Here is a 24,370-nt window from a genome sequence, read left to right on the forward strand (position 1 = left end):
AAGTCAGAGAATGCAAGTTTGCTTAAAACAATTGCTAAATAGCTGTTGACTAATACATATTTGGTTATATTAAGTCATTTCAAGCAGTGTTATTTTGGTATTATTCACATACTTTTCTAGTATTTATTAATGTTTTGAATCAGCTTTTATTTGCATATTTTAGTTTAATTTTTAGTTTTAGTTAAATTTTAGTTTAATTTTAGTCATTTTGTTGTGTGCTTTTGTCATTTTAAAAATATATATATTTCTAATTAGTTTTAATTTATTTTTTATCAGTTCTTTTATATCAGTTAGTTGCCAAGGCAACATTTCTAGTTTTTCATCTAGTATTTATATTTTATTTCAGCTTTTCGAAAATGAATTTTAATAGTTTAAATTGTAAGCCGGGCGTACATGGTGCTATTTTTGCTGTCGTAGGAGCTCGCAAGCGATTTTTTTCCCTCTGGAAAATGCACATATGGTCACCCCTCTTCCCAACTCATAAGCATGAATACATCATAAACCACATCACATAGGCTACTAGTAACCCTATAGCACACGCATACACTCACTGACACACACAAATACACTCTCTAGTTGTTTTTTGTTGAACAAAATGACCATGTTGTGCTCTGTTATTCACAGAATCATTTGCATAGCTGTCTTTTATATATTTTTATTTTTCTATCTGAAGCTAAAGCAGCAATATCGAAAACTCCCATCTCCCACCGTTTAGTGCCAAAGCTCACGCGATTGCCACCGGCTCGCCATGCAGTCGTGCCGTGTACCAACTGGTTTGACACGATTATCAGGATTACTGACTCGTAATGTGTGCAAAAAAGGGCTCACGAGCTCCTAAACTCGCATAGTGTACGCCCAGCCTTAGTGAACAATAACATCACTGAATTTAAGTCTTTTAAGAGGAAAGCATGGAGATATTGAAATGAAATAAATAAATAATAAAATAAATTATATATATATATATATATATATATATATATATATATATAAGACAGTAAACGGTCTGTTTTGATTTCATGCTGACTTGCATTGGTCAGCTTTACTGGGTTCTAAGTTATGAAAGCATAGAGAACAAGGGTTCTCTGAATACCAAGAAGTGACCTGCAGTTAGCTGTTAAATAATTCATTTAATGACTTTGGTCAGCAGTTATTGTTCTCCACGTCTCTGAGAGTCACTAGTTGGCAGACCACTCAGAAAAAAGAATGGGAAATCAGTGCAATGCAAATGTGTTTTTCTTCTCATGTTTATATGTTGCTCTGGCTTCTTGCACTCACTGAAGATTCCTCATTCTCATGTGTGCCGTTCTTCTTCTTTTTTACAGTCCCTGTTGAGTATCCCTGGCTCGCCCTTCATGTCCCGCCGCAGCAGTATATTCAGCTTCAAGGGCTCGGAGAATGAGTTTGCGGACGATGAGCACAGCACGGTCGAGGAGAGTGAAGACCGCCGCGGCTCCCTCTTTGTCCCATACAGGCGCAGCAGCTACAGCGGCTACAGCCAGGGTTCCTCACGCATTAACCCACTGGCACCCCACCCAGGCTGCAAGAGAAACAGCACGGTGGACTGCAATGGCGTGGTGTCTCTGATCGGGCCTGGACCCGGCCGGCTACTGCCTGAGGTGAAAATAGATAAGGCAGCTTCTGATGACAGTGTAAGGACGTCCACAGGGGGCAGGTTCAGAGTATAGGCATGACAGAAGTGGCCGATTATGATTCCAGTTCAGATTTTTCCTCTCTCTTTCCCTTTTCGTTTACCGCATTTCCTTCACTGAGTTTCTAATCTGTCTGTTCTTTCTCAACTCCAAAATGATTCCTTTTTCCTTCCTTTCTTGTCTCTTTTTTCCCTTCTTGTCTTGATTAACAATCTTACTAGTCCCTCTCCCTGCCGGTGCTCTCCCTCTGTGAATGGCATGGCCAATCAAAAAAAAAAATATTGGGGGAGTTTTCGAGGGGTCCCTTTGTGCACATTAATGCCCGTCTTTAACTTATCACGAAACCCATCCCCTCTAAACCTAATTTATATACTAATTCCATTACCACATTAAATAAGGTACCTACAATATTCTTCAGGTCACACTTAACCCACACCTTCATGGCAACCACAACATCAAATTTGTCATTTTATTTTTTCCACCTCGATTTCTCAGAATTTCAGGACCACTCTGTTCCCTTCCAAAAAAAAAGTGTGATGCAAGAAAAACCTATCCTTACCTTTCCAATAACAGCATTCTGCTTCATTTTAAATAGCATGGTGGATTGACATCCTTATACTCTCTTTGCCTTCTCCTCCTATGTGGAAAGCATGATCTCGGGCCCAGTTTTCACACAGCTGTACAGACATTTAACTGAACATGCAGCCTTCACCAAGTAATTGCAATGTAAAATCTAGATGAAATAACTTTGAAATTGAAAGGAACAGATAAACATTAGCCCATTTCACATAGCACACCAGTAAACTCTGTGATGTCAATCATCAGAAATGACCTTTAAACGCTGAGCAGTTTTCTTCATCCACCTGGATGAAGATGCAATAACTGCAGAACCGCAGCACTGATGAATGGAAAGAAGGCATGATCTCGAGCACGAGACGCGGCGCATCAGAGAGATGTTCGTCTAGCTCATCTTTGCATAGAAAAGAAAATTAAAGGTAGGAAAGGAAATTTCGGAGAGGCAAGCAATAGCAAGCTAGCTTTGAAATCATAAGATCCCACCCTTTCTTCAGAGCATCTCCAAATCTCCACGCCTCCTCCAAAACACATGAACGCGCACAACCAGAGCAGAGTCTGCAAAGCATTTAATTAACTCAATTAATGTTAAGCACATAACATTACAATAATAATGAACGTAAACAACTTAAAGAACGCTGACTTGTACCACCTATCTGCTGCAGATTCATTTCGGCGTTGATAGTGTTGCCATATAAACGGATAAATCTGAGTCTGAGGATGTGAACCGGGAGGTGAGGATGTTATGGCGTGAATGCAGCATAAGCTTGTTGTTTTGGTGCGGAGGAATTGTATTTTTGAAAAGGTCGTGTTCACACATGATATCTTAATGGTAATTTACCAGTAAAGACTGAATGTGTGAAATGGGCTATTGTCTTGACAAACACCAACAATACCAAGTGAATTTATATTCAAGTGATTTTTCTAATGGCAGTGAAAACTGGGCCTTAAGCAATGTGTAAATTGTCTTCTTGCATGATGATGTTCTCTGGAGGACAAGTAGGCAACCTTTTGAGCAGCTGGCAGTGATGAATGAATGGTCTTGTAACTGAAGTAAAAAAAAAAATAGGCTAGGTATTTTTCATTTACAATCTTAGAAATCATAGAGTTATATGAATAGAGTTAAATTCACCCCAAAAAGGGGGTGGAAAACCAGCATACATTTAGGGCCCCAGCCTCCTGGATGAGAACCACTGTTCAAGGCTTCAATTATATATACTTTGGTCTAGTGTATAAAAGACAAGGATGGAAATTAAAATTTTAAATTGAGGGTTATGAATGACTATGTATATTATGTAGCTACTTACTGTAGAGTGTCTGTGAGGGAAGCTATGGTAGGTCCATATGCTGTTGTCTTGCAAGAATACAATTCTATTCTATTCTATTAAAGCAAGTCGTTTGTTTAAACTCAATTTGAGAAGCATTTAGGTACAATTCTTTATTTAGAGAGAAAATCCACTTTAGGAATATATCAGACACATCAGCAGTGGCTAAATGGAACAATACAGTTGAGGATGAGTTTGGGCTTGTGTTTCTGTCAGCTTGTGCATGTGTGTTGACATGGGTTACATGGTTCTTGAAAGAAATTCCATCTTTGATTGATCTTTGTCTTTCTTCACATCATGTCACTCCTGTCATCAGACTACAGAGGTGGAGGGGAAGAGAAAACACTCAGGTTCTCTAATGGTGTCAGTGGACCAGCTCAATACCTCCTTTAGTCGGAAAGAGCGAGCCAATAGTGCAATGACGGTTGTAACAAACACGCTGGTGGAAGGTATAATCTATCTATCTATCTATCTATCTATCTATCTATCTATCTATCTATCTATCTGTCTGTCTGTCTGTCTGTCTGTCTGTCTGTCTGTCTGCTTTCAATATTTTGATCTTCCCCTATTCTCCTTATTCTTTTTGTCACCACAGAGCTTGAGGACTCTCAGAGAAAATGTCCGCCCTGCTGGTATAAGTTTGCCAACACATTCTTGATATGGGAGTGCTGTCCAATCTGGATAAAAATAAAAGAGATTGTCAACCTCATCGTGATGGATCCGTTTGTAGACCTGGCTATTACTATATGCATTGTGCTGAACACAGTCTTCATGGCCATGGAGCATTATCCCATGACAGAGCAATTTGAGGGGGTGCTTTCGGTTGGAAACCTGGTAAGAAGATGGAGACGAATGTCACTGACTGTTTTAAAATTTTATGAAACACCTCGTGCATGACACAGCATTAAAAAAAACACGGCGCTCAAGTTATACTTTTTTTGTTCTTCTTTTTATTTTTATTTGCAGACCTTTTTGTTGTATTTCACTGCTTTAAGTTTTGCGCTTTAACCACAAAAACCCAAAGGGGCTATTCATACAGGATGCATTCTTGTATTGAGACAGCAAAGGTGGAACAGAATGCAGGTGTTTTTTTAATGGTTTTGCACTACGAGTAGCACATTATTTTGAGTAATTATATTTTAATTTTTTCGTTTGTCTTTATATAGGGACTTTTATCTCATATATATATATATAGGTTTAATTGATTGGCATATCATGTAATTAATTTGATTGCATTTTTAAATCAATTGACAGCCCTAAATTCAATGGTGTCCTTTCTCAGTCCTAACCATCTTCTCATTTCTGTATTGAGCAGCAACACTGGACCCTGTCCCACATTTCCATTTTAAGTTATGTCTCTGGCAGTGTAGCACTGATGTCTGCTCCTCAGTATATGATGCACCTACATTGAAAATACAGCCTGCATTACACCAATCTTCTGCAATCGTTCCAGTCTCTAGTATCTTCTACAACCCATCCCCTCCTTCTCATATCTGATTCAGTGGTCTCGCAGTATTTTACATTTTATGTTTACAATACAGAAGAATTGATAGAGATATGTGTAGGCACTTGTACAGGAAGCAAAACATTAATATTTCAGGCAGCTCTGTGTATTAGTACAGTGATAAACTGTTAAGGTATGGCAAACATGTCCAGTGGTCGAAATGTTTACATTTTTGAGGAAACCTATTCGACAGTTCAGCATATATTTATTGACATTTTTTAAAGGGAAGTTCAAATCTGGTCTTTGTAATGGTGCATTCCAGTAAATGATAACTGATAATTATCACAAAATAAACCCCAACATGTTTATATATTTATATTTTTTCTTCTTCTGTGGACTAGATACTAACATATTTATCTACAATGTCAATCTAACATCAAATTTTCCATCAACATTGTTAAGGTCATCCTAATGACATTTTTCTTTGTCTACTTTTTTTTTTTTTTTATCTCAGGTGTTTACGGGTATCTTTACAGCTGAAATGTTTGCAAAGCTGGTAGCCATGGATCCATACTACTACTTCCAGGAGGGCTGGAATATCTTTGATGGCTTCATTGTGAGCCTGAGTTTGGTGGAGCTGGGGCTGGCCGATGTAGAGGGACTGTCTGTGCTCAGATCCTTCAGATTGGTGCGTTATGAGTGAAGACAAGTCCATGCATATGTTTTTGTTTGATAGATAGTAGTACCAAATTGTATTAGATATGCAAGCATCACTAGTGCCTTGCAGTTTAATTCATCCATCTCTATTGTTGTACTGTTTGTTATTATTTATGTAAATATTTAATTGTATATATTAGCATATGTAAATAGCATATTATGTAATAGCATATAGCATATAAATAGCATATTTAATGTGGTATCAGATCTGGTCAACAATAGTGATATTTTATTGGTATTGGTATCAACTACTGACATTTTGGTATGACATCCATAGTTGTATATTCTCTACCATTCAAAAGTTTGGGGTCAGTAAGATTTTTTTTTATTAATACTTTTATTCAGCAAGGACACATTAAAACTATCACAAATAAATGCTGTTCTTTCTATTCAGCTTTCTATTAATTAAAAAAAATAAAGGTTTCCACAAAATATTAATTAGCACAACTGTTTTCACCATTGATAATGATAAGAAATGTTTCTTCAGGCATCAAATCAGCATATTAGAATCTGATGAATCATGGGACACTGAAGACTGGACTAATAAATTAGATTGTAAAATTTGAATAATTGATTTAAATTGTATAAATATTTCACAATGTTACTTTTTTACTGTATTTTTGATCAAATAAATGCTGCCTTGGTGAGCATTAAAATGAAAAAACTCTTTCCGACCCCAAATTTTTGAGTAGTGTACAATGTCTCATATTTTCTTATTCCAATCCTTTTGTGAATCCCAAACTTCTCTCTTATACAGCTGAGGGTGTTTAAGCTGGCTAAATCATGGCCCACTCTGAACATGCTGATAAAGATCATTGGTAACTCTGTGGGAGCTTTGGGAAACCTGACCCTGGTGCTGGCCATCATCGTCTTCATCTTTGCTGTGGTGGGCATGCAGCTGTTTGGGAAGAGCTATAAAGACTGTGTGTGTAAGATTGCAATAAGCTGTGAGCTGCCCCGTTGGCACATGAACGACTTTTTCCACTCCTTTCTTATTGTGTTCCGGGTGCTGTGCGGAGAATGGATTGAGACCATGTGGGACTGTATGGAGGTGGCTGGACAAACAATGTGTCTCACTGTATTCATGATGGTGATGGTCATTGGAAACTTGGTGGTGAGTTTTAAAGTTTCCCATGTTGCAGTTCTTTCAGCTTCTTTGTCACTATTTCCTCCCTCATTGTAAGAAATGTCCTGCAAGCATGTAGGGTATCCTATGTCATTTTGTGGTTCAGAAGGAGTTTGGGCCTCATTGGGGTTTGCACATTGATGAAATAATGACACATTCATTTTAAAGTCTTCAAAAAAGGGTGCATCCAGGATGCACTGTGGCCACATGAGAGCACATCTTGAGCATGGTTGAACCAAAAAATGACAAGGGGGACAGCCTATGGTCTTGTGGACTTCAAGTCTACAATCAAGTGCAACATATAAAAAGCTAAATTGTTGATCTTTCTCTTGATCAGGTGCTGAACCTGTTCTTGGCCTTGTTGCTCAGCTCTTTCAGTGCTGATAATCTGGCAGCCACAGATGATGACGGTGAGATGAACAACCTGCAGATTTCAGTGATCCGCATTAAGAAGGGTATCGCTTGGTTCAAAATTCATGTACGTCTATTGATTGCCCACATCCTGAAGAAGAAACCTTTGGAAGACGAAGACAAACCTCTTGATGACATGTATGACAAAAAACTCAACCTCATGGGTAACCACACTGGTGTGGACATTAAATGTGGTGATCTGAATTACCCCAAGAATGGTAATGGCACCACAAGCGGCATTGGTAGCAGCGTAGGAAAGTACATGATTGATGAGGAGCCCATGTCCTTCATACACAACCCCAACCTAACTGTAAGGGTTCCCATCGCTGTGGGAGAGTCGGACTTTGAGAACCTCAACACAGAGGACTTCAGCAGTGAGTCGGATGTGGAAAATAGCAAAGATGTGAGTATTCATAGTTCCTTTCAAGGAAAGTCAATTCACATGGCGTCATTATTATATTTACCTCTTGATAGCTATTTCGGACGTGCAAGACCAACTCCTATCTATCTGCTATATATTCAGTCTTTGGTATTACACAGGTTGAAGTGAATGATGAATGGTTGTAATGGCAATAGCAAAAAAAATTACAACACCAAAGCAGCATCAGAAGCACCTCTGATACTAGGGGCAGAGGTGGGTCAGAGCTAACATATTGTAATTCTACTCTTAATTCCATACTGGATCTTTATAGAGACTTTTGCTAAAAGACATAAAATTATTAGTTATTTTTCATTCACTGTAGGGGACACTCTTATTAATATTAATATTAATTTTATAATCTCAGAATAAAACTGTATTATTTAGATGTAAATATAATTGTTTAAAAAGTAGGAAAAAGAAAATAATTCTGTTCTGATGACTTGACTTCATATATTAAAACTAAAGCAGGTGCTGAGGTTATTGTAAAAAAAAATTATTAGGGTGAAGAAAAGCAGTGGAAAATTTTATGTAGCCCATACTGTATTCTTTGAGGAATTGAAAATGGCTTACTGCTGCTGCTTACTGTACAGAATTCACAAGGATCATCATTTTGAGTCCATGTTGCTTTTTGCATCTTTTTACTTCAGAAAGAGTTGGCTTGTGTATGCTGGAAGAGTCAGACTTTCTCTTCCTGGTACAAAATGATTGTTTAACATTCAGTCGCATCACTTTATATATTTCCTGAGGCCATAATAGGGCTTTTTGATTAAATATGACTTATTTATTAATAAAATGACAAAAGGGGGCTCCTTGATTCAGTAGAGGATGACTTCTCAAATAAATATAGATTATTAGGACTGCATTGAATTGTAAAGCAAACTAGTCATTTTTATTTTGTATTTTATTTTAATTAATCAAATGATGAGAAACTTAAATTAAAGGAAGTGTGATCAGATTATGACCGTGTGTGTAGATGAAGTCAGTCTCAGTAGTTGATTACGGGCTGCAGATTACAGCAGTATGGGTGGATTAAGGCTTTGCAGGCAGTATAAGAATGTTGAGTTGTGCTATTCCTGTGATTTATTGCCTTGCTGCTTCTGCTGAGTGCTGAGCCACTCAGCCAAAGAATAGATGCAGTCCACCAGATGATGTAATGTTTTTCCTTTGTATGTGTGTGTGTGTGTGTGTGTGCTGGCACACGTGCATGTGTGTGTAAGTTTCAATAAAATTAGGTTATTAAAGCTGTTGTATACCCCTCAAAACAAAGAGCATAGCTAGCCCCTAAAGGGTATTCAATAGTTTTCTGTTCTATGCATGTATTAGCATGCTACCAGGGAGCAGACTGAACCAAAATAATATGAGCAGTCACTTGTCATCCAAAATTAAATGTAGTTCAACATGTGTAGCACATACATTTATACTGACTCTCCTGTCATTGTCCTGGTCTCTGTGCAAAGACTGGGTCACCTTGACCCAGTTTAGACGTAACAGATCCAATACTGCTGAACTACATGTGCTGAACATCTAGCCAGTGATATTACAGTAGATCATTTTTGTTAGCCAGTCAGAGCAGTGCTGGGTGGGTCTTCATTTCTGATTGGCCAGGCTGGGTCAGGGAGGACTGCAGTGGTGGTGAGGAAGGGTTATTTTATGCCTTTGATGCTTCCGACTGCCGGTGTGTGTATGTGTATTAACATTTAGGGTTTTATAAAACAGCTGTGTCATCTTGGCCTGCAGTGATCAGGGTCAAGCTCTTCCAGTAGGCTTAGGAATGTGTTTGTATGGGTATATATGCAAGTGCCTGTGTTTGCATTCTTTTTAAATTATGATACGGTAGGTACTTGCAGTAAGAGAATATGATGACTCCGCACATGGAGTTATATGCCACATTTAAGTTGCTTCCTTTTAATAATATAATATATGCATTATATATATTCATATTCATATCATTTAATATTATAACTTTTCGATTATTTATTAGTAATCAGAATATAACGATTTATATGATATCACATCATATTTATTATTATTATATTATTATTAAGAAATGAACTATAATTAGGAAATGTTGCTCCTTTTTTCTCAGCATTATTATTTTCTGTTGTAAGAAAGACGTAAATACAACTGTGCTGTACCATAATATGCAACAAAAAGTAAATCAATAGACAACACCTGATTTGCATAAAATACAGCAAAAAGTCATTCATCACTGTCTGATTTGCATATGTAGATGATAGTTTTTAACCTTGTTAATTCAGTTAGTGTTGAGTCAAGGTTAATTGTGTCTTGGGTAGAGTGAATGCTAATTAAGCTAGACACCCAGAAGAACAGTGAAGGTTAGCGCTAGGACACATCTGGCTTCAGTTTATAACTTACTAGTGGGAAAGATTATTGACCCACCGTAACTCAGGTGCTGGTATCAATTTATATTGCATCTTGCATTCAGGGATTTCTGTGGACTCACACAGCAGACGTTTTTCACTAGAGAAAGCATTGATTGGAGTGCTGGATTAGTCAGGATCACACACACACACACGCACAAAAAGAAATTTGTTCAATGAACAACTAAATTAAGACAAACTTTTTCATGGTACAGCAGGAAAAAAATAAGTTCATTTAAACAAATAATGTGTTGTTGAACCAACTTAATACGTTTAAGTTCCTGTGTCAACTAGCAATAGCACATGTTAATATGCTAAAAACAATTTTGCTTATTATTATATGCAACATTTTGGGTGAGCAAGTAAGAATACACTGGTCTCATTACTGGTAATAAGCACAGTTTTTGCTCATTGAGTGAAGCAAAAAACATCATAGTCATCATGTAACCACCAACATCCTGAGCACAAGCACCAGTTTTCTATACAATGGTTCTATACAAAACTAAAAATTATAACAGAAACTCTTCTAAATCGCCAACGTAACTGAACATTAAGCACTAACAAGTCTTTATCTTTCCTGAAAATCACATACAATAACACTTAATTTCAAAATGTTACTCTCCTAATGCAGTCTGATGCAAAGCACACTGGGAACTACAGATCCACTGTCCAGTTAGTTATGTCAACAAAAATGATTCACATAGTCCCAACACAAAATGATTACGGTAACTTTCATTTAACAGTGGATTTAACAATCATATTCATCTGTGACAAAAAGTTAAAGAATTAAGTTGATTCAGCACATTTTAAGTTTTTTCATTTGATTTGAGTGAACCTTGTGTTTTGACCTTGTTTGTGACTATCTGAAAAGACTCTTGTTAAAATAAATAGATAAAATAGAAGTAGAAGAATTAATCAAAATAAACAAAATCTATTTTGATATGTGTTTTTTCCCTTTAGCTGGATGACACCAGCTCTTCCGAGGGAAGTACTATTGACATAAAGCCTGATGAAGAGGAAATGGCTGTAGTGGAGGTCGTAGAGGAGTACTTAGACCCAGAGGCCTGCTGGACTGATGGTGAGAAATGCATGTGTGTTTGTTTGAAAGTTAATGTACATCTGACTTTGTTAAATAATTTATGTATGAGTATTTAGTAGGGCTGTTAGTTGAAGAAATACTTTTAATGAATTACAATGAATTAAGAAATGAGAAAAAAAAAAACATGATCATGTAATATATACCGGTATATATAAGCTGCGAATGCTCTGCATACCCAAGCCATTTGTGAACTCGCTAATTAATATTAAAACTATAAATGAACATTCCCTTGTTCCCTTGCATCTTTGTTGTTGTATTTATGTTGGCCTGTTGAATGTTAAATGGATCCAATGGATTTTAATGACAAAAGTTCAAATAAGAGATCAAGTGACAAAAATCGGCATCGGATTTGGCCAATAGTTGTTTGTTAAAATCGGTATCGCCCCAAAAAATTTGTGCAACCCTAATATATTTATATATTATATTATATTATATATATATATGTATTCATATATATATATATATATATATATATATATATATATATATATATATATATATATATACATACACATACATACCATTGTAGTAAATTAGTTTTACCCTTAGGCAATAAAGCAAGCACTGTGAGTGTCGATATGATGTAAATGTGTATTCAGCATATATGTAATATGTTTTTCAGCCTGTGTGGCACGGTACAAATGTTGTGACGTGCCTATTACTGAGGGCTGGGGGAAGTACTGGTGGTTTCTGAGGAAAACTTGCTACCTCATTGTTGAACACAACTGGTTTGAAACGCTCATCATTTTCATGATTCTTCTCAGCTCTGGAGCTCTGGTGAGGTCACACACATGCACACGCACTATACAATTATTATTTAAATGTAGAAGCTGATATTATATGCTACTATTCTCTCAAAAGTGCAAAGATGTAAATCATTTCCACAGATGCTGTACACTTTGGTATTCTAATCATTTTTGTAAAGTGTTTGAAGCACACATCCTATGTTGCTTTTTTTATTTAAAAAACGGAAATAAATAACTTGAGCAACTCTCTCTTTTTTAATTTATTTTTTATTAAATGTATGTTTCTATAAAATTACAAAATCAAACAAATAAGGGTTTAAGTTGTATTTAGATGTCTTTTGATAACAGGGTAACTATTAATTGAATGTTTAGTTTGACCTTCTGAGGTCAACATTTTCTGAAGGTTAACCTCCTTTTTTTTACTTACTTAAAAAAATACTTAAACTCTGAAAACACTCAGTTCAAGGCCTTATTTTGTACCTTATTCGTTGAAAATGATTCAAATAACTTTGATGCATATTACAGATAAATGAGTTATTTAATCCAGTCTAACAAGCAGTGGAGATCTCAGAAATTTGCCAATTCATAACTGCTTTGGGCATTTTTGAAAGTCGGTAATGTAGATTTACAAAAGCTGAGCTAAAGATTCTCTGAGATGGAAGATATATGGGCACAGTGTAGATTTCTCATCCTTGCACAATGCATATGTGCAAAAGTAATGCGCTAGAACAGTAGTGCAGGTAGATTGTAATGTGATTGAGGCTGCATAGCATGCTGTGTGCTATATGATCTATGGAAGTTGCTAATGGCTATCACTATATTGCGCTGAACCGGCCCCTGCACCTCAGCAGTCTGTCTTGGGGCTGCAGTATCTCATGTCTGCTGTTAGGGAGCATAGCCAAATGCTGTAGAAAAAGGCCCCACATGCAGAAGATGCTGCTGCCTCTCTCACAGCTGCTGTTAGGGACCATAGCCAAACTCCCACTGAAGTGAAAGTGTGAGCTAAAGTAAGTGGGGCTGCAGTGCCACACTTTGGTGATGTCAGGGACTGAAAGTGATTGTGGGAAATTTGCAGATGATATAAATTCATCAAATAAAACAATTATTTTTGACAAACATGCATCATTTTATTAGATTCATTTACCATAACAAAAATTAAAAATATGTGAATTAATATTACAAAAAGTAAAGAAATGAAATGAGCATTCAGAAATGATGGCCTGATATTGAAATAAATCCTTTTCTCTGTTTTGTTTCTAAGGCGTTTGAGGATGTGTACATTGAACAGAGGAAAACCATCCAGATCATCCTACAATATGCAGACAGTGTCTTCACATACATCTTCATCCTCGAAATGTTGCTAAAATGGGTGGCCTATGGGTTCGTCAAATACTTCACCAATGCATGGTGCTGGCTGGACTTCTTCATTGTGGATGTAAGTAACTTATAGTATGTCCATAAATCACAACCATTATCCCTTGCAGTGCCTCATCATGTGATGCTCTCACAATTAACTTAATTTTCACACAGTACAGATGGATTATTCTGCAGATGTATATAGTAGTTTTGATTATTTCATGGTGCATTCTTAGTCATTATGGCGATTTACATTGTTTTCCTATTCTATACCTTTTGGTCCTTGTGGTCTGCTTTGAGGTCAGTGGTCATTATCTTAAAATTAGATTTGATTTAGAATGCTTGGGTGCTGCGCCACTTACTTTAATCTGTTTATTAGTCGTGTTTCCAACAGTGTCCATGTCTTGACAGTCTTGATGGGGCGAGCGGTCCATATAAGCTGCGAATGCTTCATTCCCAAGCCATTCGTGGACTCACTAATTAGTATTAACACTATTCCAAAATGAACAAATTTCCTTGTTTGAGGTGTACCATAAAGCTTACATGATAAAATCTTGGTAATATATATGTAACTGTCATTTATTTATTTGCCAATTCTTCAAATCTGCCAATTACAGAGGGTTTCGCGTAAGCAGATCCACAAACACTCTGTTGTTATGTATCATCATCATCATTGTCCCGCATTCTCATTGGTTTGCTCAAATATGGGGGATTTCTTGCGCAGGGAAAGCAGAAAAATGTACAGTTGCTGTTAGATCTCGATCAATGAAAATCACGTTGTATTTGATATAAAACTAAATAGACTATCAAATGGGGGGGAAAAGTCATAAATAATACTATTTTCATAGTATTTCATTTTCTCCACAGTGAAATTATTTTTTTTACGAAAACTTTTAAAGACAGTAGTTGTGTAGACCTACTGTAACTATCAGAGGCCATTAATCGATATTCTATGCATTTGTTAAAGACACTAGTGGCAGTGGCACCATAGAGGAATTACTAAAATACAGCATATTTTGCAAATGGCCATTTCGCGTGTCGTGCCTCCCTCAACTCAAACATCACAATCACAGCTCTTATAGTTGCTTGTGAAGGCATGTCTCAACAGGTAAATGTAGGCTACTTTCAATAAAAGGTCCAACATATTAAGAATACTTTTAGCTGTTTTGCTATGTGTCATGAGAGTAAGCAACTGAGTAGCTAACACTCTGTATAGAGCGAATGTGAGAGTCTCGCTTATAATAAACCCATCCAACGTATCTGCAACGGGCACTTTTTTTGACATGACGCACCATCCAGAATACCCTGTTTAAGATATATATGTACTGAAAAATGTTATGAAAAATTGTTTACTGTTGAACAGAAAGGTACAGAAACATTGTTATCTTCTTTTATTTAATTTCCAGATATATTATGATGTATTATTACTTCCTTCTTTCACAAATTATACAGAGTCAGCAAAAAAACTACTCAATGTAAATGTTAGGTATATGAACAAATTGAGCCTGAATTCGTTTACTCATGAAAACAGAAGAATATTTTACATTTTTAAATGTATAATTTTATATCTATTATAAATATTTCAGTTAGTTGAAACCACATAGGAAAATACCACCATTTAATATGACTCATTCATTTTCCTTTTCCATGTCAAAAAATTCAAGTGACTAAATTTAGTGTGAAATCCAGGTTCAAAAACCAGCAAATCATCCAAAATTCATGGAATTATTAATTAATTTGAATCAATCATTAATCTTTGTAGAATGTTACATATGCAATTCACTTTGAAAGGGTGATTTTATCGGAAGCAGGAATTTCCTTGCTTTAAAAAAAAAAAAAAAGCTATGTACAGTAGATATATACGAGCCATATTTTTGTAAATAAGGCTTCAAAAATTGGTTATTTGGAAATGGCTGATGTAAGACATCAACATGACTGCCCATGTTTACATACATAGCCTGTTTTGGTATGCAGCAATTTGGCAGGGCCAAATTTGTGTTCTATGTGGATGAAAGTCCTAAACGCAAGTGTTTCCAATTGCTAGTTATTGTCCCTGACAGGTACTGTAACCTTGTCTCTCTATAGTGCTGATGGACACAGAGGGCCTGAGGGGGCATAAGAGGGCCAGGAATTGAGGGTCCAGGGTAAGGTCTCTGTTAGGACTCTCTTGTTCTTTTACAGGAGTTCCTCTCTCTTTGCCTCCTTACTCTCCCAAACTGCCCTGTTACCCTAATGACTCTCAAATGGTCTCGTCTGTACAGTACACAGTTGGTGTTTGTACGTATTGTGTGTATTTTGTGTGTACAAAGTACAGTGAATGTGCTTCTAAGTTTGTGCACACCTCTTCTCTATATGTGTCCCTTCACCTCTGTTTTTTGTGTTTCTCAACCACAAGTTTCCTTCCAGGTTTGCTGTAAGCTGCTTTTCAAGCTTCGTCTGCCTGCGATATCAAAAATGAATCGCACAATAAGATCAAAAGTGCAAACATTTGGGTCGCCCAACATACAGTACCTATGACTGGTTAACCCCATGTTTAACCTGAATCTCTCTCCTTCTTTCTCTCTCTGTTGTTGAATACACATATATGCATACATACATGAGCAAACCCTTCTATATGTATGTATATATCTGTTTACTGCCTCTCCAGCTCAGTGTCAAAGTAGGGTCCTCTCTCTTTCTCCCCGACATCCTCCTTGACTCTAACACTTTGGCCCATCTCTTTCTCTCTTCCTCCCTTCCTCTTTCTCTCTTTGTATAGGTGTCTATAGTCAGCCTTATAGCTAATGCGCTGGGCTACTCAGACTTGGGCCCCATAAAGTCCCTGAGGACTTTGAGGGCTCTCAGGCCCCTGAGAGCCTTGTCCCGGTTTGAGGGCATGAGGGTAAGATCCAGGGCTGCCTTATGCATGCCAGTCACTCTGTGAGAACACGACTGCATGCCGAAAACCACCATTGTGCAGAAAGCAAAATCACAGCTAAAGAAGAATAAGCAAACCTACCAGGATTCTGGAAATCCACATGACATTGTTTTGGCTAAACCTATCCTTCAAGTGCATGTATTTGAAAACTCTTCGCATGGAAAACCTTTTCAACATTGCGTCATGATGCAGCTGAAATATGAAGATTTAGCTTCCTTTTATTGATTTGTTTGATGTCTGGAAGAATAATGAAATTCATTTTCCATTCAACTGACATAGAAAATAATCTTATAGCAACTTTTGGGGAAACTTATGGTTTTTAGTGAGAGAGGATATTAAATGAAGCTGCCTCATCACAACCATTAATATTTTTTTTTCTGTTTTTTTAATTGGGCTAAGATCGCTACCATTCATGCAACATTAGTCAAAGGCCTTTTTGTGATGTTTCAAACATCCAAATGCCTTAATGGTTCATTGTTTCTCTCAAAGTACCTCTGTCATTTGCTCAAGTCGTCCTCCAGCCTGAACCCCAGTTCCCATGCTCTGTCTTCACCATGCTCTTTTTTGCAACCCAATACTTGTCCATCCATTCCTGCATCCTTACTCCAGTCATTAGCAAATACTGTGGGGAAAAAAGACACAGCTTTCCTTTTTCTCAGAATGTGTCATTTATAATGTATTCTGATTAAGCAAAGACCTTTGCCGGTAGGTCCAGGTGACCATAGTTTAGGGTTAAATATCAAGAACATGAGCCAGATCGTTTGATCTAACAGCGAGTCAGCATGGTTAATATTAATCCATTTTTAATCATCAGTTTTCCTCACTTAGGAGTTTTGTGTAACAAACCTGTTTTTAATTTATGCCAAATAATTTTGTCAGTCCTTTAAGGACTAATAGGTAATGCAAAGAAAAGCAACATAATTAGACAGTACAATGGTTTCTTAATTGTTCATTAATCAGTGAAATTTAGATTATTAGATTATTAAATCTAGATTATTATAGCCTTATCTGTTTTTTGTTTTGTTTTTTTTGTCACTCAAGTACTGAATTACTGTTCTTTGTATCCACTCAGTTGTTCATAATCTGGTTTCATCTCTTTGCATCACATATCATGAAGAATGCATGTTCTTGAAGGTGTAAGCAGAAAGTCATGTTCCCCTCCGTGGTTCTGTCGTAGCTAATCTCTGAGATTGCATAACCACCTCATTGGCATCCTTTTGATAGATTCATACACTTTGAAAAACAACAATAAATTTAAGTTGCACTAATTTATGAAGGCCTGAACTGAACTTTGAGGACCCTGATTTGTGTAAGGATCACTAATTAATAGGTTTGGAAAACGAAAATCGATTCCAATTCTAGAATCGGATACTTAAAGGAGAACTCCGGTCAATTTTAACATTGAGCTAATTTTTTAGTAAATTTGGAGTGCTGTCAATACAGAGAACAACGACAAATTCGGTGTACACGCGCATAGGTTTAGTACCTATGATCACGCGCGTGAACTCGACAATCGATTACTATGGCCTTCGACCGAAAACAGGACGAAAATACAGGTATGTGTGCTGGCTGAATAAACATCATTTTTATTCATATCTTTCACATCTACTGCAGTCAGATTAACCCGCGTTCACCCCGAAGGAATCACACGCATGACCTGTGCACTTGTAATGACACATCAAGGATGTTAAGAGGCTAAAAGCAGGTTTAAAACTTGCCCCATTGAAGTCAACAGGGTGCAAATTTTAAAAAGAGGATAACATGATGTAGGCAACACCGATTTTTGTCGTTGTTCTCTGTATTGACAGCACTCCAAATGTACAAAAAAATGAGCTCAATGTTAAAATTGACCGGAGTTCTCCTTTAAAGGTCAGGAATCTGATATTTGTAATAAAATTAAAATTTTGATTCCGCTTATCGATTAGCTGTGTGCAAATTCTAATGTGATTTCAAACCATTTTCAAGCTCAAGAAGACGAGAAAGAGAACTCAATTCGGCATTCGCACCGAAAGCTGTTTTCTTTGCGCACACATTCTAAGCATACACACAGAGAGACGCCTCTCATATAGTGCCCGATACTAAATTGAGTTCTTGTGCGTGTCTTCTTGCTCTTGAATGCATAAATACACACAAAATCCTGTCAAAATATCCTCGTAAACACAGTCGGCTTTGTCTTAATTGAACGTAAACAGTTGAGAAAGAAAAAGCATGTGTAACAGTATATTGGATCCTGCATGAGGTCTTAAAGTGACAGCAGCCAAATAAATCTGCTGCAGACTGTGTCATTAACATTAATCAAAGAGAAATAAAATCACTCTGTGATCTTGACTGAATGACTTTTGGAACTCTTATAAGGATTAATCTATATTTTATTTATTTAAAAGGAAACTATGCAGTGTTATTTTACATTTGATTACAATTTCTGTACCTGAACTTTGTTCAGTTGTATTTATTTGTTCTTATTTTATTACTGTTTACTTGTCTTTAATAATGTTTGAAATGTATATTATTTAGTCTAGTTTTTTTTTTTTGCTGTGGTATTTTTATTAAAACCTTAAGAAACTGTTATTGTTCTTTAGGCTGCTGACAACTAAACGTTTTGCCAAAAGACACAGAATAAATAGATTTGATATAAATGTTTGACTGAATGCTTTTACCTTACTGGAAATTGAAACCGGGAATCGATAAGAATTGGAATCAATAAGCAGAGGCGGAATCGGAATCACTAAAATTCAAACGATACCCAACCCTACTAATTAATAAGTTAGTAAAAATCATTGACATGATTAACTAACTATGTGGGGGTGGGGGGGGCATGGCTGTTGCTAGGATTGACGCCCTGCATGCACTGTTACTGGCTGAACATTTTGACATCACGTAACCAGTGTGCTGACATCTCAGCTTTTCTGTGTACCATAAATGAGAGGTGATTGGGATGGTGGGAGTCTTCCTCTACAACAGTGGTTTTTAATCCTGGTCCTGGGCTCTGAACATTTTGGATATCTCTCTTATCTGACCCATCTGACACTGGACCAGGATTGAAAACCACTGCTCTACAATGTCTACCTTTACGTTTCAACCACAAATGGGATGGGTAGTTTTCTCTTAATATCTGGGTTCTTTCATGACACTAAGCAGTGAACTGGTATGGCAAGAGAGAAAAAATGTTTGGCTGTTATGTATATATGAGCAATAATAATTCAAAAGTGGCAATGGGCTACAATTTTAATTCCATGGATTTGAATTCCATGAATTCCAATTTTAATTCCAATTTTAATTCTTAATTCCTCAGGATACCAGCATTGTTTTGCTTCTGCTTGTTTCTTACTACTTGACTCACCATTGTCAAGCATGAAATTGCTACCCATTCATATTTTTGAAAACTCAAATTACTTATATTTAGTAGAATTCTGGATTCTTTAGATATTATAGCATTTATAATAATACTTGTATCCAATCATCTGAATGGGTAGGAATATCGACTTATTGGCAAATAAGGTAGCAAGTTAGTTGTGATAAGCAAATAAGCAAAGCATGTGATATTCAGCACGCAACTGAGAAAAATCAGTGCTGCTAACCTGCAAAAAAAAAAGAAAAAAAAGTTACAATTTCACTTTAAATAAAACATTTAATCAAACGCTAACAGTAAGAGTTGTATTACATTCTGTATGTATAACCATTGCCATTTTAATGATCACTTTGTAGTTGTTTTTAACCTATAGCTTTAAAAAAAACATTTATACTTGGGGGATCAAGCCATACCATTTTACATCTTAGTGCTGTCATCTTTAGAATCTACATTAATTTATAATATATTTGTGTATTTATCTCCATGCTCTTTAACAAAAAAAATTCTAATTTGACTTTTGAGTAATTCATTTTTAAGAGGTCAAAAACTTAGGAGTAAATCTTAGGTATAATCACCTCTTACGCCTTAACCTTTTCGCAAACTTATAGTGATACTATATTTGCATGTATATACATGCATTGATAATACTGATCAACAAATGCCTATATAATACTATTTATTTGTTGTTACTGAACAACAAAAACTAAAAAAAGAGAGAAGTTTACCTTTTTGAGTTTGACTAAACGTGTAGAGGCCTTTGTAGTAGAGGAAAATTGGATTGCTTTCAAAAGAGCTTGGAGATATCCACATTCCATGTTTAACATCTGAACATCAGAATAGCTCAATTTTGCTCTAACTTTCTCTTTCCTTATCTCTCCTTTTCTTTTTTCTTTTATTTCTCCCTCTCAAACACTGAAATCCATCCCCCCTTCATTGCCCACTTCCCCCAATCTGCTTTTTCCCCTCTGTAGGTTGTCGTTAATGCTTTAGTGGGTGCCATTCCCTCCATTATGAATGTGCTGTTGGTGTGTTTGATCTTCTGGCTGATCTTCAGTATTATGGGTGTCAACCTGTTTGCTGGGAAGTACTATTACTGCTTCAATGAAACTTCAGAGGAGTATTTTAAACCTGACATTGTCAACAACAAGACAGAATGCTTTGCTCTCATCGATAGTAACAACACAGAAGTTCGCTGGAAGAACGTGAAGATCAACTTCGATAATGTAGGCGCAGGTTACCTGGCACTCTTGCAAGTGGTAAGCCATTGTCTTTAACCACACACATCTTTTGTGTGTCAGTTGTTTGAATACCATGATCCAAGTTCTTGCTCAGGGAACACAAGTCTCTCTTAATCTGCTCAAATACAGGGGTTGGACAATGAAATTGAAACACTGGCCAATATAGTGTTGAAGGTTTTATGCCTATATACACGTGGCCTTGGTTGGATTAGCAAAGCAATAGCACAACTGTATATCAAATATTGCAATCCATACAACATAATTTGAGACATATCTGAGTTCAAAAGAGGACAAATTGTTGTTGCATATCACGCTGGCTCATCTGTGACCAGGACAGCAAGTCTTTGTGGTGTATCGCGAGCTATGGTGTCCAGGGTAATGTCAGCATACCATCACGAAGGACGAACCACATCCAACAGGAGTAGCTGTTGACGCAAAAGGAAGCTGTCTGAAAGGGATGTTTTGGTACCAACTCGGATTTTGTATCCAAAAAACAAAACCACAGCTGTCCAACTAACTGAAGAATTAAGTGATGTTAATTAAGTTAATTGAAGTGATTAAGCATCAGTGATGGTTTGGGTTGCAATATCATGGCATTTCCTTCTGTGCTTGATGAGGGTGTCACTTCCAAGGACTTTCAAACCATTCTGGAGGACCATGTGCACCTAATGTTTCAAACATTGTACCCGGAAGGAGGTGCCATATATCAGCATGCATGATAATGCACCATACACACAGCAAGATTGTGACAGAATGGTTTGATGAACATGAAAGTGAAGTCCCATGGCCTGCACAGCATTTTTGGGGTATTTTGGAGGAGCATGTCATAAAACGGTTTCCTCCACCAACATCACATAGTGACCCACTGTTCTGGAAGTGGAATGGCTCAAAATCCCTCTGGCCACTGTGGAGGACTTGCATTTGTCGTTCTCAAGATGAATTGATGCTGTATTGGCCACAAAAGGAGGCCTCACACCATACTAAAACCAGGGTTTTCAGTGTCATTGTCCAACCCCCTGTACATAAACTTTTAAGTAACCAAATAAACCCATAGTTCATAAGAATAAAACAATCATAAAGAACATTAATTCCTGCTGCTGTGCATGGCTTTGAGTTTGTTTTTTCTCCATATGACCTAGGCCACATTCAAAGGCTGGATGGACATCATGTATGCTGCTGTGGATTCCAGAAAGGTGCAGATGTTTTATAGTTACACACTATATCAGCTCTATATTTCTTTATAGTTTGACACTACTGCCTTAGTTCAAGCGAGTCACTTTTTGCATATTGTTGCTTGCAGGTTGAGGACCAGCCCATCTATGAGGACAACATCTACATGTATATTTATTTTGTCATCTTCATAATCTTCGGCTCCTTCTTCACTCTAAATCTCTTCATTGGTGTCATCATTGACAACTTTAACCAACAGAAGAAAAAGATAAGTGTTCAGTCTCTTTTTCACCTCTACAAAGCTGACTTCGTCCGAGTATCTTCTCTATTCTTTGCACTTTCGCTCTTTGGGCCCTATCTTACATCCGGCGCAATGCAGCGCCAAGCGCAACGCAAGTGTTTTTTGCTAGTTTCAGTCCGACGCAGTTATAATTTTCACGTCCTGCGGCACGTTGTTTAAATAGCAAATGCATTTGCGCCCATTTGTGCGCCGTGGTCTGAAAACGAGGTGTGTTCTGGCGCATTGTTGGCACGTTGCTATTTTGAGGCAACAGAAATAGACTGCGCCATTGACCAACTGAAACCTGGTCTAAAGTCAATGGCGAGATGAGACTCTGATTGGTTTAACGTACGTAAATCCCAAAACACACCCATTACTCATTATGAGAACAGGGAAAACCCTTTTAGACCACGCACCTGGCGCGCCGACCATTTTTCCTGTTGTTAAACTAGCAAAAGTGGATTCGGACACGCCCTAAGTGAACTTGCGCCGTGCGCTTTAGACCATGCGCTTGGATCATTAAAATAGGGCCCTTTCTCTCTGTATTCCAAGTTATCTCCTGTTCTGTCCATATTTTTCTAAGACATGCTTTCAGTTAAGTGCTAAATGGTGAAAACTCATAAATAACAGCCTTATTTTACTAAACAGTGCAAATTAGCATGGGAGCGCAATTCCCCCAAAAAAGTGCCGATTGGAGTGCAGAGTTCTGTTAAAGTTTAAAATGAAACAACACAAGCCAGGTCATTTCCATAATGACCAACACAATCTACCAAGAGAAGCACAAATTAGCATCTGGTTTAAGACATGCTTTTTTGGCCGTTAAATAAAGGCGCAAATACCAGTAAATTGACTGGTGCAAACCTTACACTGCGTCTGAAAGGGAAACTCCTACAAATGCATATGTAATAAGGTCAGCTGCAAAAATAACCCTGTTCACACTTCACACCTTTTTAGCACTCATTTTTACTGCGTGTCTTTAGTAAATCCTGACAGTAGTTTTTTAACGCCAAAAGAGGGTTTGCGCTGGCACAAACTGTTAGTAAATCTGGCCCTTAGTATTTTATGCTGTGGGTCTGTATGGACATGTACCCCATTTGAGCACATATGGTTGAGCAAGATTATCAGGTTGTAACCAGTCTTCTTTTGTCCCTATACTTTGGAGGTCAGGATATCTTCATGACAGAAGAACAGAAAAAATACTACAATGCCATGAAGAAACTGGGATCAAAGAAGCCACAGAAACCTATTCCTAGACCTCTGGTAAGCATTTAGGTCTGGGAAATCTTTTTAGCAGCAAAAATTTGTGATAAAAGTTAATACAGACAATTTAATTCAAAATAATAAACTTTACTTTTGAATAAACCACTTCATCCAATTAGTATGACAGAACACTGTTTTTACTTTATCTATGTCAGTGCTACTTAAAAAAACAAGTTCATTGGCTGCTCCCATGAACTGTCCAGTGACAGACTATAAAAAAGCATTTGGCAAAAGGATAAAGAAAATGTTCAATGTAAATGTTTTTAAACATGCAATTTAAACATTGCTTTAAAAATGTGATACTTTTGTTTCACAAGTTTTAATTTGTAACCTGTCATCAGAATATATTTTTATAAATGTATTCTTTTATCTGTTATATTTAACTATATTTGTAAGCATTAATTAAACAGTTTTAAATGTTTTTTTATTTACATTTGTTATTGACAACTGATTTCTTCATTTTAATTTGAAGTAACATTCCTAGTCCCCCGTACTAATCCTCCTTTCTTCTGTATTTCTTCTACTTTTCCTTTTCTTACAGAACCCAGTCCAGGGGATGGTATTTGACTTTGTCACTCAGCAGGCCTTTGACATTTCCATCATGATACTCATCTGTCTTAACATGGTAACCATGATGGTGGAAACAGATGATCAGTCACCTGAGACAGAGAACATCTTATACTGGGTAAACTTCATATTTATTGTGGCCTTCACTGGTGAATTTGTCCTGAAACTCTTTGCTCTGCGACACTACTATTTCACCAATGGTTGGAACGTCTTTGACTGCGTTGTCGTCATTCTGTCCATTGTGGGTGAGTGCTGTTTCCAGCAGTTATTTTTCTATTTTTCTTGACATACTGTATCCTCTCACATTCTTTGAGCTATGGACAATTTTGTAATTTGCTTTT

At 36.9% G+C, this 24,370-nt stretch overlaps 1 protein-coding gene across 2 annotated transcripts in view; it reads left to right on the top strand.

Annotated features, from left to right (window-relative positions):
* Positions 1-24,370, top strand: part of scn8ab (sodium channel, voltage gated, type VIII, alpha subunit b) — a 52,461-nt gene that overhangs the window by 22,547 nt on the left and 5,544 nt on the right. For both annotated transcript variants that reach the window (XM_079884946.1, XM_079884945.1), the window contains 15 exons: positions 1,323-1,616; positions 3,864-3,996; positions 4,143-4,381; positions 5,506-5,679; positions 6,466-6,822; positions 7,172-7,648; positions 11,008-11,125; positions 11,769-11,923; positions 13,154-13,327; positions 16,007-16,129; positions 20,486-20,770; positions 21,892-21,945; positions 22,053-22,190; positions 23,358-23,462; positions 24,004-24,274. In XM_079884946.1, coding sequence (XP_079741072.1) covers positions 1,323-1,616; positions 3,864-3,996; positions 4,143-4,381; positions 5,506-5,679; positions 6,466-6,822; positions 7,172-7,648; positions 11,008-11,125; positions 11,769-11,923; positions 13,154-13,327; positions 16,007-16,129; positions 20,486-20,770; positions 21,892-21,945; positions 22,053-22,190; positions 23,358-23,462; positions 24,004-24,274 — 3,097 coding nt within the window. The remainder of the gene's footprint in view (positions 1-1,322; positions 1,617-3,863; positions 3,997-4,142; positions 4,382-5,505; positions 5,680-6,465; positions 6,823-7,171; positions 7,649-11,007; positions 11,126-11,768; positions 11,924-13,153; positions 13,328-16,006; positions 16,130-20,485; positions 20,771-21,891; positions 21,946-22,052; positions 22,191-23,357; positions 23,463-24,003; positions 24,275-24,370) is intronic.

Source organism: Squalius cephalus, assembly GCF_949319135.1.
Source record: "Squalius cephalus genome assembly, chromosome: 10".
Taxonomy (NCBI): Eukaryota; Metazoa; Chordata; class Actinopteri; order Cypriniformes; family Leuciscidae; genus Squalius; species Squalius cephalus.